Below are 12,580 nucleotides of genomic sequence, written 5' to 3' on the forward strand. Positions count from 1 at the left end.
TTGGCTTATTGTTGACGCAATTCCGCAAAATAATTATAATTACGTTCCTTACATAAAAACGCGTTAGCAGTATCTACTTTAGCAAAAAAAATCTTACGAAAAAGTGAATAATGGTCTTAAAAATATGTTAAAACGTTCGAAACAAGAATATTGTAATGATTTTTCGCCTTAATTTTAACGGCATTTTGGCTAAAAACATGCCAAAACACTATATTTTTCTTAAATAAATGTCAACTTGATCCCATTTAAATTTCCCGCCAATCGCAGGAGGGCGATTTCAGCTTAAAAGCGCAACGGGCGTAATTTTAAACGCGACTAATAAACAAATCTAAATAGAGAAGTCCAAAAACAGTCACTATTTAAATTTTTTGGAGAAAATCACCAAAAATTAAAAACAATAACCCCCTCCATTACTACGTCACAAAATTTGCAACCAAAGCCACCTACAATCACCGCGATTTAATTTGAACTGCAGACGATTAGAGGTCAATGACCTTTGGGGGTTATTGTTAAAAACACGAAAATGGATTAAAAAGGCATGAAAATGGGTCCAAATACCTGATCGGGGTCACTTTTCCCTCCTGTTGGCGCCCACAACACCGAATGCGAAAATTTGTGAACACTTTAATCACCTCCGACTAAACTTCACTTGAAAAATTTCACTCACTTTGTAAATTAATTGACTTGGACTGTGGTTTTAACACTGGAAAACGGTTCAAAAGTCTTAAATTTGCATTTTTTTCGCGAATTTAAAAACGACGCCATCACTAACGCGCATCTACCATTTTAAGACCGACTGTGGTTGGCACTCCCGCACGCGCGAAATTCACAATTCCTTGCATTTGCAGCCGAAAAACGCGCTAAAACACGCAGAAAAGTTGAAAGTGGTCATTTTTCCCACAGTTTAGTGAGTCCTTGTCGCGGTAAAACCCAGCTAATTGTGAAAAAGGCAAGATTTTAATTTTCGCTTCTGGTGATTTGTGATTGGCACCGCTGTCGCGCATGAATGAGGCTACGGAGGACTATGAGTTAGGAGACGAAACCCGAAAAAATAGAAATAAGAGGCGTGTTTTTTTATAAATGTTTTATTTTTTTGTAACTGAAGTTTTTAAAATAACATTTCAATATAAATTATACGTGTGTTATGGCGTCCGAAATTGGACCGCAATCGGTTGTGATCCGTGAATCATTTTTTGTTTTTTTACCAAACTATTCCTTCTATTTTATTAAAACACCTTAAATGGGACATAAGAATAATATCTATAACCACGACTAATCAAGTAATTGTTCAGCGTGTGATAAATCTGAGTCGCGATAATACTGATATGAGAAATAAAAGAACGAATTTTGAAGAGCGCCAACCAATCGACCATTATTCATAGTTACAGATAGAATTTTACGCGGTAGCCTACTTAATAACATCTATTTTTTACCAATGAATTTTATAGAACACATTACCTTACCTAATATTATAATGTATGGAATACATCAGCTGCCGGTTTGTCCCCTCTTGTAGCCTAATTGACTCATCGAAACACAATCTTTGGTATTTGTTCGCAAGATTCCTAATTTCTATCACAAAAAACGTCGCAAAGGCAGTTGATATAATCAATACACGAACAGCCAGATTCTCGTCATGTTTGCCTCAAAACAAACATAAAAAGAATACACACAATCTAGGTATATAAAGTTGTTTTTTTTTTCATCAATTTATAAAACTTTAAAAAGTACAAACATGACAAAACAAGGGGAAATAAAGCTAAGAACTGGATGGCAGATTTTCGTACTTTCAAAAGTTTTAACTTTCGTCGAAATAAAGACACGCTGAATTTTTTTGAAATGTTCCTTTTCAAAAAAACCCAGCCAAAAAGACGCAATAGTTATAGTAATAATGTCCAGCATTTTTTTTTAATTTAAAAATCTCCAATACATACATAAAATTTTTCGCAACATTAATTTTTCTTTTTTCATCATTATATCATTTATAGTATCACTAAAAAGCTAGTTCTGAGTTTTAATACAATTCTTGGGAAAGTTTGGGACAGAGAATGGACGATTACGCGTCAAACTAGCACGATGCGAAACAGCGCCATCTGTCGACCCCGCACTTAATTAACCACAAAACTGGCAGTTTCTCATTGGATAAAATTGTAGGAAAAGGGGCGCAGACAGCGCCACCTCCGCATCAAACAACAAACGAGGTTCTTGTTGCGTAATCTAACAAAACATTAGCTTTAATCCAAAAATACCGCTTTTTTAATCCTACAGCAACTACGCAATTTTTTCCATAATCATCCAAACTCCACGACACGTCCCACCAAAATCAATTGTTTGACTAGTTATCTACAAAAATAAAAAATCTAAAATAAAAACATATCGTGGCAGATGAGATAAAACTGTCAATATTTATATATCATTTATACATATAAAATTTTGATGCAAAAACTTCCTCAAACGAATCATAAAAAAATAATTTAAAACTTTTCTAATCACAATATTTTGTAAGAATGTTATGCTGAGCTAAGACCCGTTCTGAGACGCCACAACCGGAAACGAAAAGTAGCCATCTTGACAATCGTTTTCTAATATAGAAATTGTACAAGAACTTGTTTTTTTTTTGGGTCGAAACGAAATCCAGAACAAAACAACACCCAAAAAATACAGTGGCGCCTCCTTTCTTCTTTTCTTACCTTTCCGTCGCTTCAACCAACAACTTAAAAACGAGCTAAATAAATAATTTAGTAATATTTCGTAACATATAATAGAGAATCTAACATTTATAGTGTTTGCAACACTGCACAGAAACCCAACTCACAACTTATCGTACGGCGATGGCGACGTCTCGCCTTTGGAAAAATAAGCGCATGCGTGTTTAAAAAAACAAAGTGAGACGTTGACATCGCGCCTATCCAATTTTATAATTTGTTATTATAATAAATCTAATAGTCTAAAATGGCCGACTAGCCTACTTTAAACTTGTCCCGGTGTCCTGTTGGGTGTTGTTGCCAACCTGCAACAAGAAAAGTTACCAAATCATCCACGCACAAGGCGTTTGGATAAGACTTGGCTGTGGGATGCGTTAAATAATTATTAATAACAATAATAATCTTTATTACGAAATGAATAAAAAAAATACAAAAAGAAAATAAATTAACGTAAAAATGTACAAAATAATCAGTAGATTTCTAAGACTTTCCCTATTATTCAGAAAATAGGTTCTCAAACATGGCAAAATATATTAAATTCGACTCCAAAAACTGTCGAAAAAAACAAAATTTTCGATCGAATTTTGAAATCTCGCAAAAACAATTACATCTTCAATTTAATCTAGCACCCTATTTTGTTGAAATTTGCCCAAATAATTGTGTTTTCAACAGAAACAGTTACTGTTTAATTTTTTTTTTTAAATTTTTGACTCAGTTTAGCAAAATATAGGGCAGTTTCCAGTTCAAAAATGTGAATTAAACAGCTTTAAAACGCGAAAATAGTGTTATTATGTAACAAATTTAGTGACTTTTTAGTCCAGGTTAAAAAAAATCTTAAGAAAATCTCCCTTGAATTTTTGCAGAAAAAGACCTTATTAAAGCATTCGAAAAAAATGACAATATGACGTTCGAGTAAGAAAAAAAATAGTGGGATTTAGTTTATTCTTTGTCCTCGTTTAAAAAAATTTCTAACCGTACTTTTTAAAGCACGAAAAAGCCAAATAAACTTGTATTTTGAATAATTTAGTGAATTTTGGATTCGGTTTCCGTTCCAGTGAAACAAAAATAATATAAATTCTGAGCTAAATCGGTAATTTTTGGACTTATTTTAACAAAACTCCACATAAAATGAAAAATTTTAGCTCAAGAATGTATGTAAACCCTCTAAAAAAGCAAAATTTTAACAAAATCACGCCAAAAAAACTAAATCTGGAGCTCGAAAGAAAAGATTTTTAATGTAACATATCGATTTTTCGACGTATTTTTGATAGAATACAATAAAATAACTGTGTATCAGTAAAAAAACACCAAAAAAACAAAAAATAAACAATTTAAGTGTTTTTAGCTCAAAATGCTGGAAAAACGCAAGAATGCTGTTATTTTTAATATTAATCAATATTTTTTGAGTTTGGTTGTCTGTTTTAGCAAAATTTGGAGATAAAAATTAAGTTTTTAACTGAAAAAAGTGTTCAAGTGTCTAAAAAAAAACAAAAATTACACCATTTTATAATATAAAACGACAATTTTTCGGTTTATTTTTGACGAAATACATTGAAATAATTTCGTTTCAATGATTTTTATTCAGTCCAGTTTAGCAAAAAACTGACTTTTTAACTCAAAAATGTAATAAAAAAGGCTCAAAAAACGCAAAAATCATGTTATTTTTTACATTAATAAAATAGCAATTTTCGTCCCAATTTGGATGCAATTTTAACGAATTCAATTACGTTTCTAGGAAAAAAAACACAAAACTGCAAAAATAATATTAATTTTGATCAAACACAGTAATTTTTATTTGGTTTCAAGCTCAAAAATATATTCAGATGCTCGAAAAATGTAAAATCATGTTAATTTTAACATATGTAATTATTATTTTTTTAGTTTGGTTAAGTAAAATTTTACAAAAAAACTTAAGAGTCGGCTTATTAGAAGCGGCATTAAATCTTCAATTAAATGCGTGAACTCAAAAAATATAAACAATATAAACATAAATATAAATTGACCCAGTTCAGTTAAATCTTGCAAAAAAAATTAGTTTTTAGTTTAAAAATGTATTTTAATACTCAAAAAAAGAGAAAAAAAAATCAAAAAACACAAAAGTTTCCAGTTTTTTTTTTTTAGGAAAAAGTGTCTAAACTCTATTTTACTTAAAACAATTCAGCTATGTTTCGCCCCAGATTAACAAAATCTCTCGAAAAATAGAGAAATTTTACTTGAAAACTGCCCAAACGATCGACAAAATGTGAAAAACATCACCATTTTCGTCTTTTATTTTTCGTCTTTTTTCTTTTTCTTTTTAATTTTTCGCCTTAGCTCACTTTTTGTTTGATGATTCCATGTTTATTGTTATAATAATATAATAATATATGTTTATTGGTGGCAAAAATATACATTTCATACACAAGTCAAAAAAAAATTGTATATAAACATAGAAAACATATAAGCAATTACAGAAAATAAGTACTGTTTATATCAGTATAATTATAAAAGGCGTTATGAATTGATATTTAGATCCTTTATTTCATTAGGCAAAAGGTTATAAAATTTTATAGATGCTGTCAAAGTTTTTTCAACAAATTAACATAAAAATTACTAGACAGTTACGATAATTGGGAAATAAAATTAACTAGACGCCCTCTGGTGATGACTTTTGAACTATGTCGAAAACAGTAAAGAAATTTTCGTAATGCCACACTTAACTGACATTTAATGAATTGTTCAACAATTTTGCGTGTACAGTGTTAATTACTTACAATAGAAAGAATTACTTTAAAAGTACGTGGTGGTAAATACTAGCGTTGACTTTGGTTCTGTAGTTTTTCGTGGTATAAAGTGTTTATTGTTGGAACTTGAAAGTGGATAAAAAGTGAAAAATATTTAAATTTTGATTACAAAGTGTTATCAAACAGTTGTCTAATTAAAGATTATAAGTAATGGATCACAGCGAACACAAACTTTGGCTCAAGAAACCAATAAATTAGTGAAGTGTTATGAATTTTAGGTTAGAATTTTCCACTGAAAAAATCATGAAATGCTGCGGTAAATCTACAAAACTACAATAAAGATTAACAACTGCTGATACATTTAAACGTAAATTATGCCAAAAGGTAGGCTTTTCAATGTCTTTGTAATAATTTTCCAATAAAGAAAGTGAACCAAACAGTCATTCGTTATTCGTGTTTTCCTCGTCATCTCTCATTTGTCAACATAAGTTTCTTGCATCAAAGATGCAATAATCATTCCGCATAGGCAATGTAATAATTGTGAAGCCCCAAAATTCGTACAACGCTCAAAACATCCGAATAAACATTTTCCCGCCATTTATGGTTACTGTTTTCGACCTAGCTCAGTGGCGCCCCCAACGGTAATTTTGCTTCCGAATTACAGATCTTTTCTTAAAAAATCTTGAAAATTTCTCTCGAAACTACGTCAAGTTTGTAGTCCGGTAATTTATTACTTTATAAGTTTATAGCGGCGTCATTTTTCGACTGTACCTAATAAAAACCACAGCCACCCTTGATCCAAAACCATCCTTACCTCCAGCTCACTTGATTTTTTTGGGATTTTTTTCCAACTTACCAACGGATGCGGTTGATCCGACGAAATCCCACCGCCGCCGACATTCGCTTGTCCAGTACCAGTTCCCGGCACCGTTCCCGTCGTCGACGGCTGCTTGATCTTATCGCAATAATCGGCCAGAATGTCCCTGAATCGAGGCCAGCTCTTCTCTGGAACGGTGATGGCCGTACGAAAGTTCGTCTTAACTTCCGATATACGCATATAGACACCGCGATTGTTTTGTCCGATGTCGAAATAGAAATTTTTATTATCGACGTGCATATGTCTACCTTCGGGTAGATCAGGTTTGTACGCGTGCTCGTCGGTGCTGAACTCGTCGAGTAGGTCGGTGAGGGCGTCACGAAATTCGATCATACCTTGGGCGGGAATCGCCACTTGCGAACGCGGACCACCACGTGTTATCGTTTGCGATACGCGCAAGAAACGACCGCGTGAATTCTCCTTCAAATCGAGGTAATAACGACGGTTGTCCTTAATCATCATCTCGCTCTTCAGTTTGCCATCTTCGGGTACGTTGTCCGGATTCGGAGGTCCTGAAACAACATACCAAAAAAACGGTTATTCGGAGGAGGCGACGCGCCATGGCCAACTGACGAAGCAACGAGTGCCTTAACGCTATATACTATTTTTATTTTTTTCAGGAAGGGAAATTTCGGTGAAATACTTTGATTGAAACACTTTATTTGTCCAAGAATTTATATACAATTTCCACTAATTGCATAAAACAGTGGATAATGCTTACAAAAAAAATGGTTTAATAAAAACCGTCTTTATTGTAAATTATGTTACACGTAAAAGTGTGAACAAAATTACACACATTTTTCAACATAACTTGTCGATTTTTCGTCCACTTTCAATATTGCAGCCTGATGAAGTTTTAATAAAGATCGAAACGTCGCAGAAAATATAAACTTTAATTATTTAATTATTTTATTTATCATAAAATTCAATGGGAAAATACGTTTCTGGAAAGAAAATTCCCAAAAAAGTGGATTTTTTTATTAAGTTTCATCGAAATAATTGCATTTCTAAGAGAAATTTTAATGTTTTTCCCCCATTTTAGCAAAATCTACCATAAAAACTGAGTTTTTAGCTAAAAAATGTATGAAAAAAATGGTGAAAAATGTAGAAGAATAATTTTTAAGTCCGTTTTAACAAAAAAACTGAGTCTGTAGCTCGGAAAAGAGCTTATTTATAAATAACATCTAAAAAGGCAAAAATCATAAATTTTGATAAAATTCAAGAATTTTTTGCCCAGTTCAACATAAACTCTCAAAAAATTTAGTTTTTAACTCAAAAATCTATTAAAAGCTCAAACAATGCACAAATAATTGTTTTTTACGTTTAAGTCCAATTAAAGAAAATATCGTGGAAAATCTTAATGTTTATCTTGAAAAAGTGCTCAACTCATCGGAAAAGGCAAAAATTCGTCTTATTTCTGATGAAATTCAGTGAAAAAATACGTTTCTAAAAAAAATAATTCCAAAAAATGGAAAAATCAATCGAAAAAACTGAGTTAGCTCAAAAATGTATTTAAAAAAGTTTCAAAAGTGTAAAAAAATATGATTTTAAACACAAATCATTCATTTCTAAGTTCGAGTTAAAGAAATCTCACGAAAAAAGGTTTGAGCTCAAAAAAATGTTTAATTGAGCGAAAAAAGCAAAAATTCTTCTTATTTTTGACAAAATTCATCGAAATAAATGCATTTCTTTAAGAAAGCATCTAAAAATTCAGAGATTTTTTGCCCATTTTGGCAAAGTCTAAAGAAAAAAGTGAGTTTTTAGCGAAAAATGTATTGAAAAAAATCTCAAAATTTTTACATAAACTACTAATTTTTAAGTCCGTTTTAACGAAAGAACTGTCTATAGCTCGAAAAAGCGCCCAATTAATCGAAAGGGACACAAAATTCGTTTATTGTTAATGAAACAATTGTGTTTCTGAAAAAAAAAATAACACAAAAATAATATATTTTTTATATGAAATACAACCATTTTTTGTCCAGTTTTACAAAATCTTACGATAAAAATCGAGTTTTTTTTAACTCAAAAACCTACTAAACGCTCGAACAATGCACAAATAAAGATTTTTTGCATAAATTACTGATTTCTGAGTCCGATTTAAGAAAATTTCGTAAAAAATTTTCGTGTTTACCGTGAAAAAGTGTTCAACTGATCGAAAAAAGCGAAAATTTATCTTATATTTGCGACAAAATTCATCGAAACAATTGCGGTACCAGAAGAAAACATTTAAAAAAAGCAGAAATAAAAAAATCATAAGCTGAAAGTGTTTCATTGATTAAAAAACACTAAAATTACACCATTATCAATATAATGTGGCAATATTTCCTCTTATTTTAGATAAAATTCATCTAACAATTGCCGCTTCTAGAAAAAAAAACACCCAAAAACAGCAAAAATAATTAAAATTCTTTGTTTTTTATTTTTCGTAAACTAGGTTTATATCTCAGTAACAGTATTTTTACTCCTTTTTTTAACTTTTTACTAAAAGTTAAATATTTGGTTAAATTAGCATAAGCCAACAAACTGCCATGTTTCGCCTTATTTTTGTCGAAAAGATGCTTCAACACTCGAAAAAACAAACCAAACAACCAAGAACACTAAAATTTTGATCTAATTCACTTTTTTTTAGCCAGATTTAGCAAAATTTTCCCAAAAAAAAAAACTCAAAAATGTGTTAAAATTCTCAAAAAGGACCAAATTTCTGTCATTTTCGATTTTATTCTAGTGATCTTGGACTGAGCTATGAGCTCAAAATGTGTGTATAAATGCTCAAACCAAGCAAAAATAATGAGTAGTATGAATAAAATGTAGCAAAAGCTTTTACTATGGATTTATCTCTTTATTCTTTCTCATAAAATACAAATTCCTTATATCTTTTACATATTACAAGTAGTAATTAATTTTATTCATAATTTTATTCACAAGGCCCATTTTTACGTAATTTTTTTTTTACAAAACTATTTTATATTTAAATTCTGAACCAAAAATAGCACCAGACCCGCCACCTATCTATTTCTCACAAAAACAAAAATTAATTCTATGGCCAAATGTGTAGACAAATTTATTTCGTTGCAACAATTTCTGGTAAATTCGTATAAATTAACAATAATAATGTTCGCGTCAGTAGTTCAACAATGCGGAAAAAAAATTGTTTCCTTTGTTAACCTTGAGGAATAAAAGTTCCAAATAAATTTAAATATTTTTAGATCCATATAAAAATCATTAAAAATGTAGAACACTTTCAAAACTAGCTCTTCAGTGGGCGATTGCGTAAATAAATTTTCGCACCGAATTATCATCGATGACTAATTTCGGTAAAAAAATCTAATGAATCAATCACAAAAAAAATTGGTTCTTTCACTGGCTATTGCACTACTTGTTACTTATTATGTAAAATAGATTAAATGACTCACTGATAAAACAAATGACAAATTATGATAACTCTTGTTTATTTATGAAAAAATTTGTTTACGGCGTTGGCACTTGTTAAAACGTCATAATTAGTTGTAAAAAAATCAATCAGGCTTACCCAACGAGGAATAAAAGTCACTAAAGGCAGAGAGGTGATCTCTAAATTCGGCAGCAGTGGAAAGGGCCAGGAAAATCTGTGAACGCCTGCCATCTGCTCCGATCTAAATAAAACAACAGGAAAACTGTAAAAATACAATTCAACCAACTAATAACTGAACTCTAAAAAATGACTAAACAAAAAATGTTCAAAGAAAAAAATTATTTAAGTTAGGTTAAGGTCGCTTACCTCGGCAACTTTGATAAACCTTCCTCTCCGATTTTGTTTAACGTCTAAATAGAATCGTTTACTTTGAATTTGTAACATTTTTGTGGCCAACTCTTGCTCCACCTGACCCTGTTGACCTGTAAAACAGAAAAAAATGATTAGAAACGTGGTAAAAAACGAGTGAAATAAAATAAACCAAACTGTACTTGGGTCATGCCAATATTGTATGGAAGAAGCCCAATCAAAATCCATCCCGAGCGCCCTGAAAACATGAATGAAACGCGACTTTGGGGCACCGAGCCATCAATGAATCACCAACCGCCAAGTCTCTAGTAATGTCTTAGTAGAGATTTCCCGGAATGTGCAATGAGTCACTCATTCATAAACCGGTGGGGGGCTTACCTGGGTCGTATTCGCTGCTCCCCTGTTCCATCCCTTGGTGATACTCTAAAAAAGGCTCCGTTAGTACCGTTAGTACGACAGCCCCCCGATCCTCATTGATCAGAAGGTCCAAGTTGGCGAGTTTTCACGTTTGCCAACGCAATAACGTCAACCTAGCCAACGTTGGCCAAGGTCATCGCGCGACTAGGGCAACCTTCCAGGGCCGGCGCCGGCCCCCGAGGGCCCCCGCCGGAGACCCCAACGGAAAAAATCGCCATTTTGGTTCGCTTGTCAGATTTCGACGAGGATTTGCGGGGTTCGGGATGGCACAGGAGAGGGAATCTCGCGAGGGGCGGAGGGATGCCACTGCCTGAAAGCGGGAGGGGCGCGCATATGGGGGCTGTCTACTCACTTTGCGAACTTGAACCCTCATCTCCGCTTCCTAAATCCGACATCGCAAACCCGACACACACACAACCTTCACTGGTTAGGGGAAACGCGAAAAGTCACCAACTTACTCACCAACTTGATCGACGCGAACATCGAAACTCGACGAAAACATCGAGCTTTGTTGACCCACGCAAGGTTTTGCGAGTTGGTCGGGGGCTGCCGACGAATCGGCGGGCTTTCACGCCAATTTTTGACCAAAATTGGACAAAAACCGATCGTTTCAACGTGAAATAATCAACAATTGACGTTTAATCTTGTAATTAACATAAAAAAAGTTCCATTAAAGTATTATTGTTAAGTAATTTGAAAAAAAAAACGAATCGATTTAGTGAAATTTGGACGAAATAAAGGTGGATTCAAAAAACCAGGGCCTCCCCAAACTTTGATTTTTATTTTTATTGTTTTTTAAACAATAACATTACTTAACAATTTTTCGAAAAAAAAAACAAATAGGCAAAAAACAAGCAATTAAGAAAATTATCATATAAAAAAATTAACATTTTTCAAAACTGAAATGGAAATAATATTGGCCCCATTGGTAATGGTGGTAAAAAATGCTTTTTTATTATTATTATTGTATTATAACTTATAAGATTATTAGTATTATAAGTGTACAATGTGCTTTTAAATGATTCTCATCTAGTCGTCTGTGAATTTCCCATGTAACATTAAGTCTCCAATTCAGAAAAAAGCTTTGACAACAAAAATGTTTTCTTGCACAGTATAATAATTTAGTTGAATTTTTACGAAATTTTTAAAATTAATTAATTGACAATTTGTAAATTTCACAACTGACAGTTTTGACATTTATTGACAGAGAATTCAAGTGAGCAGAACGACACAATTTTTTTACATGTAAACCAATTTCAAAGTTAACTAGATGAAAATAATTTAAAAACTTAAATAACTCCAAATGTTTTCGAATCTTGCTTAACAATAGTTGAGCAAAAAGAGCAAAAAAAAGACCGAGTTCATCTTTTTTTTGGGTGAAACTATGGCTGATAATCCCAAGAAAAAGAAATTGTGTATAAGACCTTCTCAAAAAAATTATTTTCACTTAAGTAAGTTAACGCTATTAAAATTAAAATTCATTTACACTGAAAAATATTCAACTCTTCCAAATTTTTAGGGAATTTAACCCACTCGTTAAAAATTTTTTAAGAGAAATTTGTCGCATACAAATGGCAAGAATACAAAAATTAATAGCTCTTTGTGCGAGAATTACATTAATATATATATTAAAATTGTATTGAAATTTTTTAAAACAATTTAAATAGTACAGTAGTGCGTTCAAAAAGTCTTTAGATCAACTCTTGCTGTAAAATTTTAAACGATAAAAGACCATAAAAATCTGTTAATCTAAATTCCACAGCAAGAGTTGACCTAAAGACTTTTTGAACGCACCATATATTTATTAAGAAGAAATTCTTAACATATTTATATTTATATTTATATTTATATTTATATTTATATTTATATTTATATTTATATATTTATATTTATATTTATATTTATATTTATATTTATATTTATATTTATATTTATATTTATATTTATATTTATATTTATATTTATATTTATATTTATATTTATATTTATATTTATATTTATATTTATATTTATATTTATATTTATATTTATATTTATATTTATATTTATAATTATAATTATATTTATTTACTTATATATTTATGTCCAAACCAAGATA

At 31.3% G+C, this 12,580-nt stretch overlaps 1 protein-coding gene across 3 annotated transcripts; it reads right to left on the minus strand.

Annotated features, from left to right (window-relative positions):
* Positions 1-1,880: 1,880 nt before the first annotated feature.
* Positions 1,881-10,975, minus strand: Pur-alpha (Purine-rich binding protein-alpha). Of its 3 annotated transcripts, XM_968574.4 has the most exons (6): positions 10,835-10,970; positions 10,444-10,488; positions 10,063-10,178; positions 9,835-9,937; positions 6,285-6,817; positions 1,881-3,010 (listed from the first exon to the last, which is right to left on the minus strand). In XM_968574.4, exons 1-6 carry the CDS (start codon positions 10,875-10,877, stop codon positions 2,966-2,968), a joined length of 885 nt encoding a protein of 294 aa, XP_973667.2. In that variant the 5' UTR covers positions 10,878-10,970; the 3' UTR covers positions 1,881-2,965. The 3 variants fall into 3 exon arrangements, with proteins under 3 accessions (XP_973667.2, XP_008194839.1, XP_064214415.1); XM_008196617.3 differs by lacking the exon at positions 10,444-10,488 and having other exon boundaries at positions 10,835-10,975; XM_064358345.1 differs by lacking the exons at positions 10,444-10,488; positions 10,835-10,970 and adding an exon at positions 10,248-10,364.
* Positions 10,976-12,580: the final 1,605 nt, after the last annotated feature.

This window comes from Tribolium castaneum, chromosome 8 (genome assembly GCF_031307605.1).
Source record: "Tribolium castaneum strain GA2 chromosome 8, icTriCast1.1, whole genome shotgun sequence".
Taxonomy (NCBI): Eukaryota; Metazoa; Arthropoda; class Insecta; order Coleoptera; family Tenebrionidae; genus Tribolium; species Tribolium castaneum.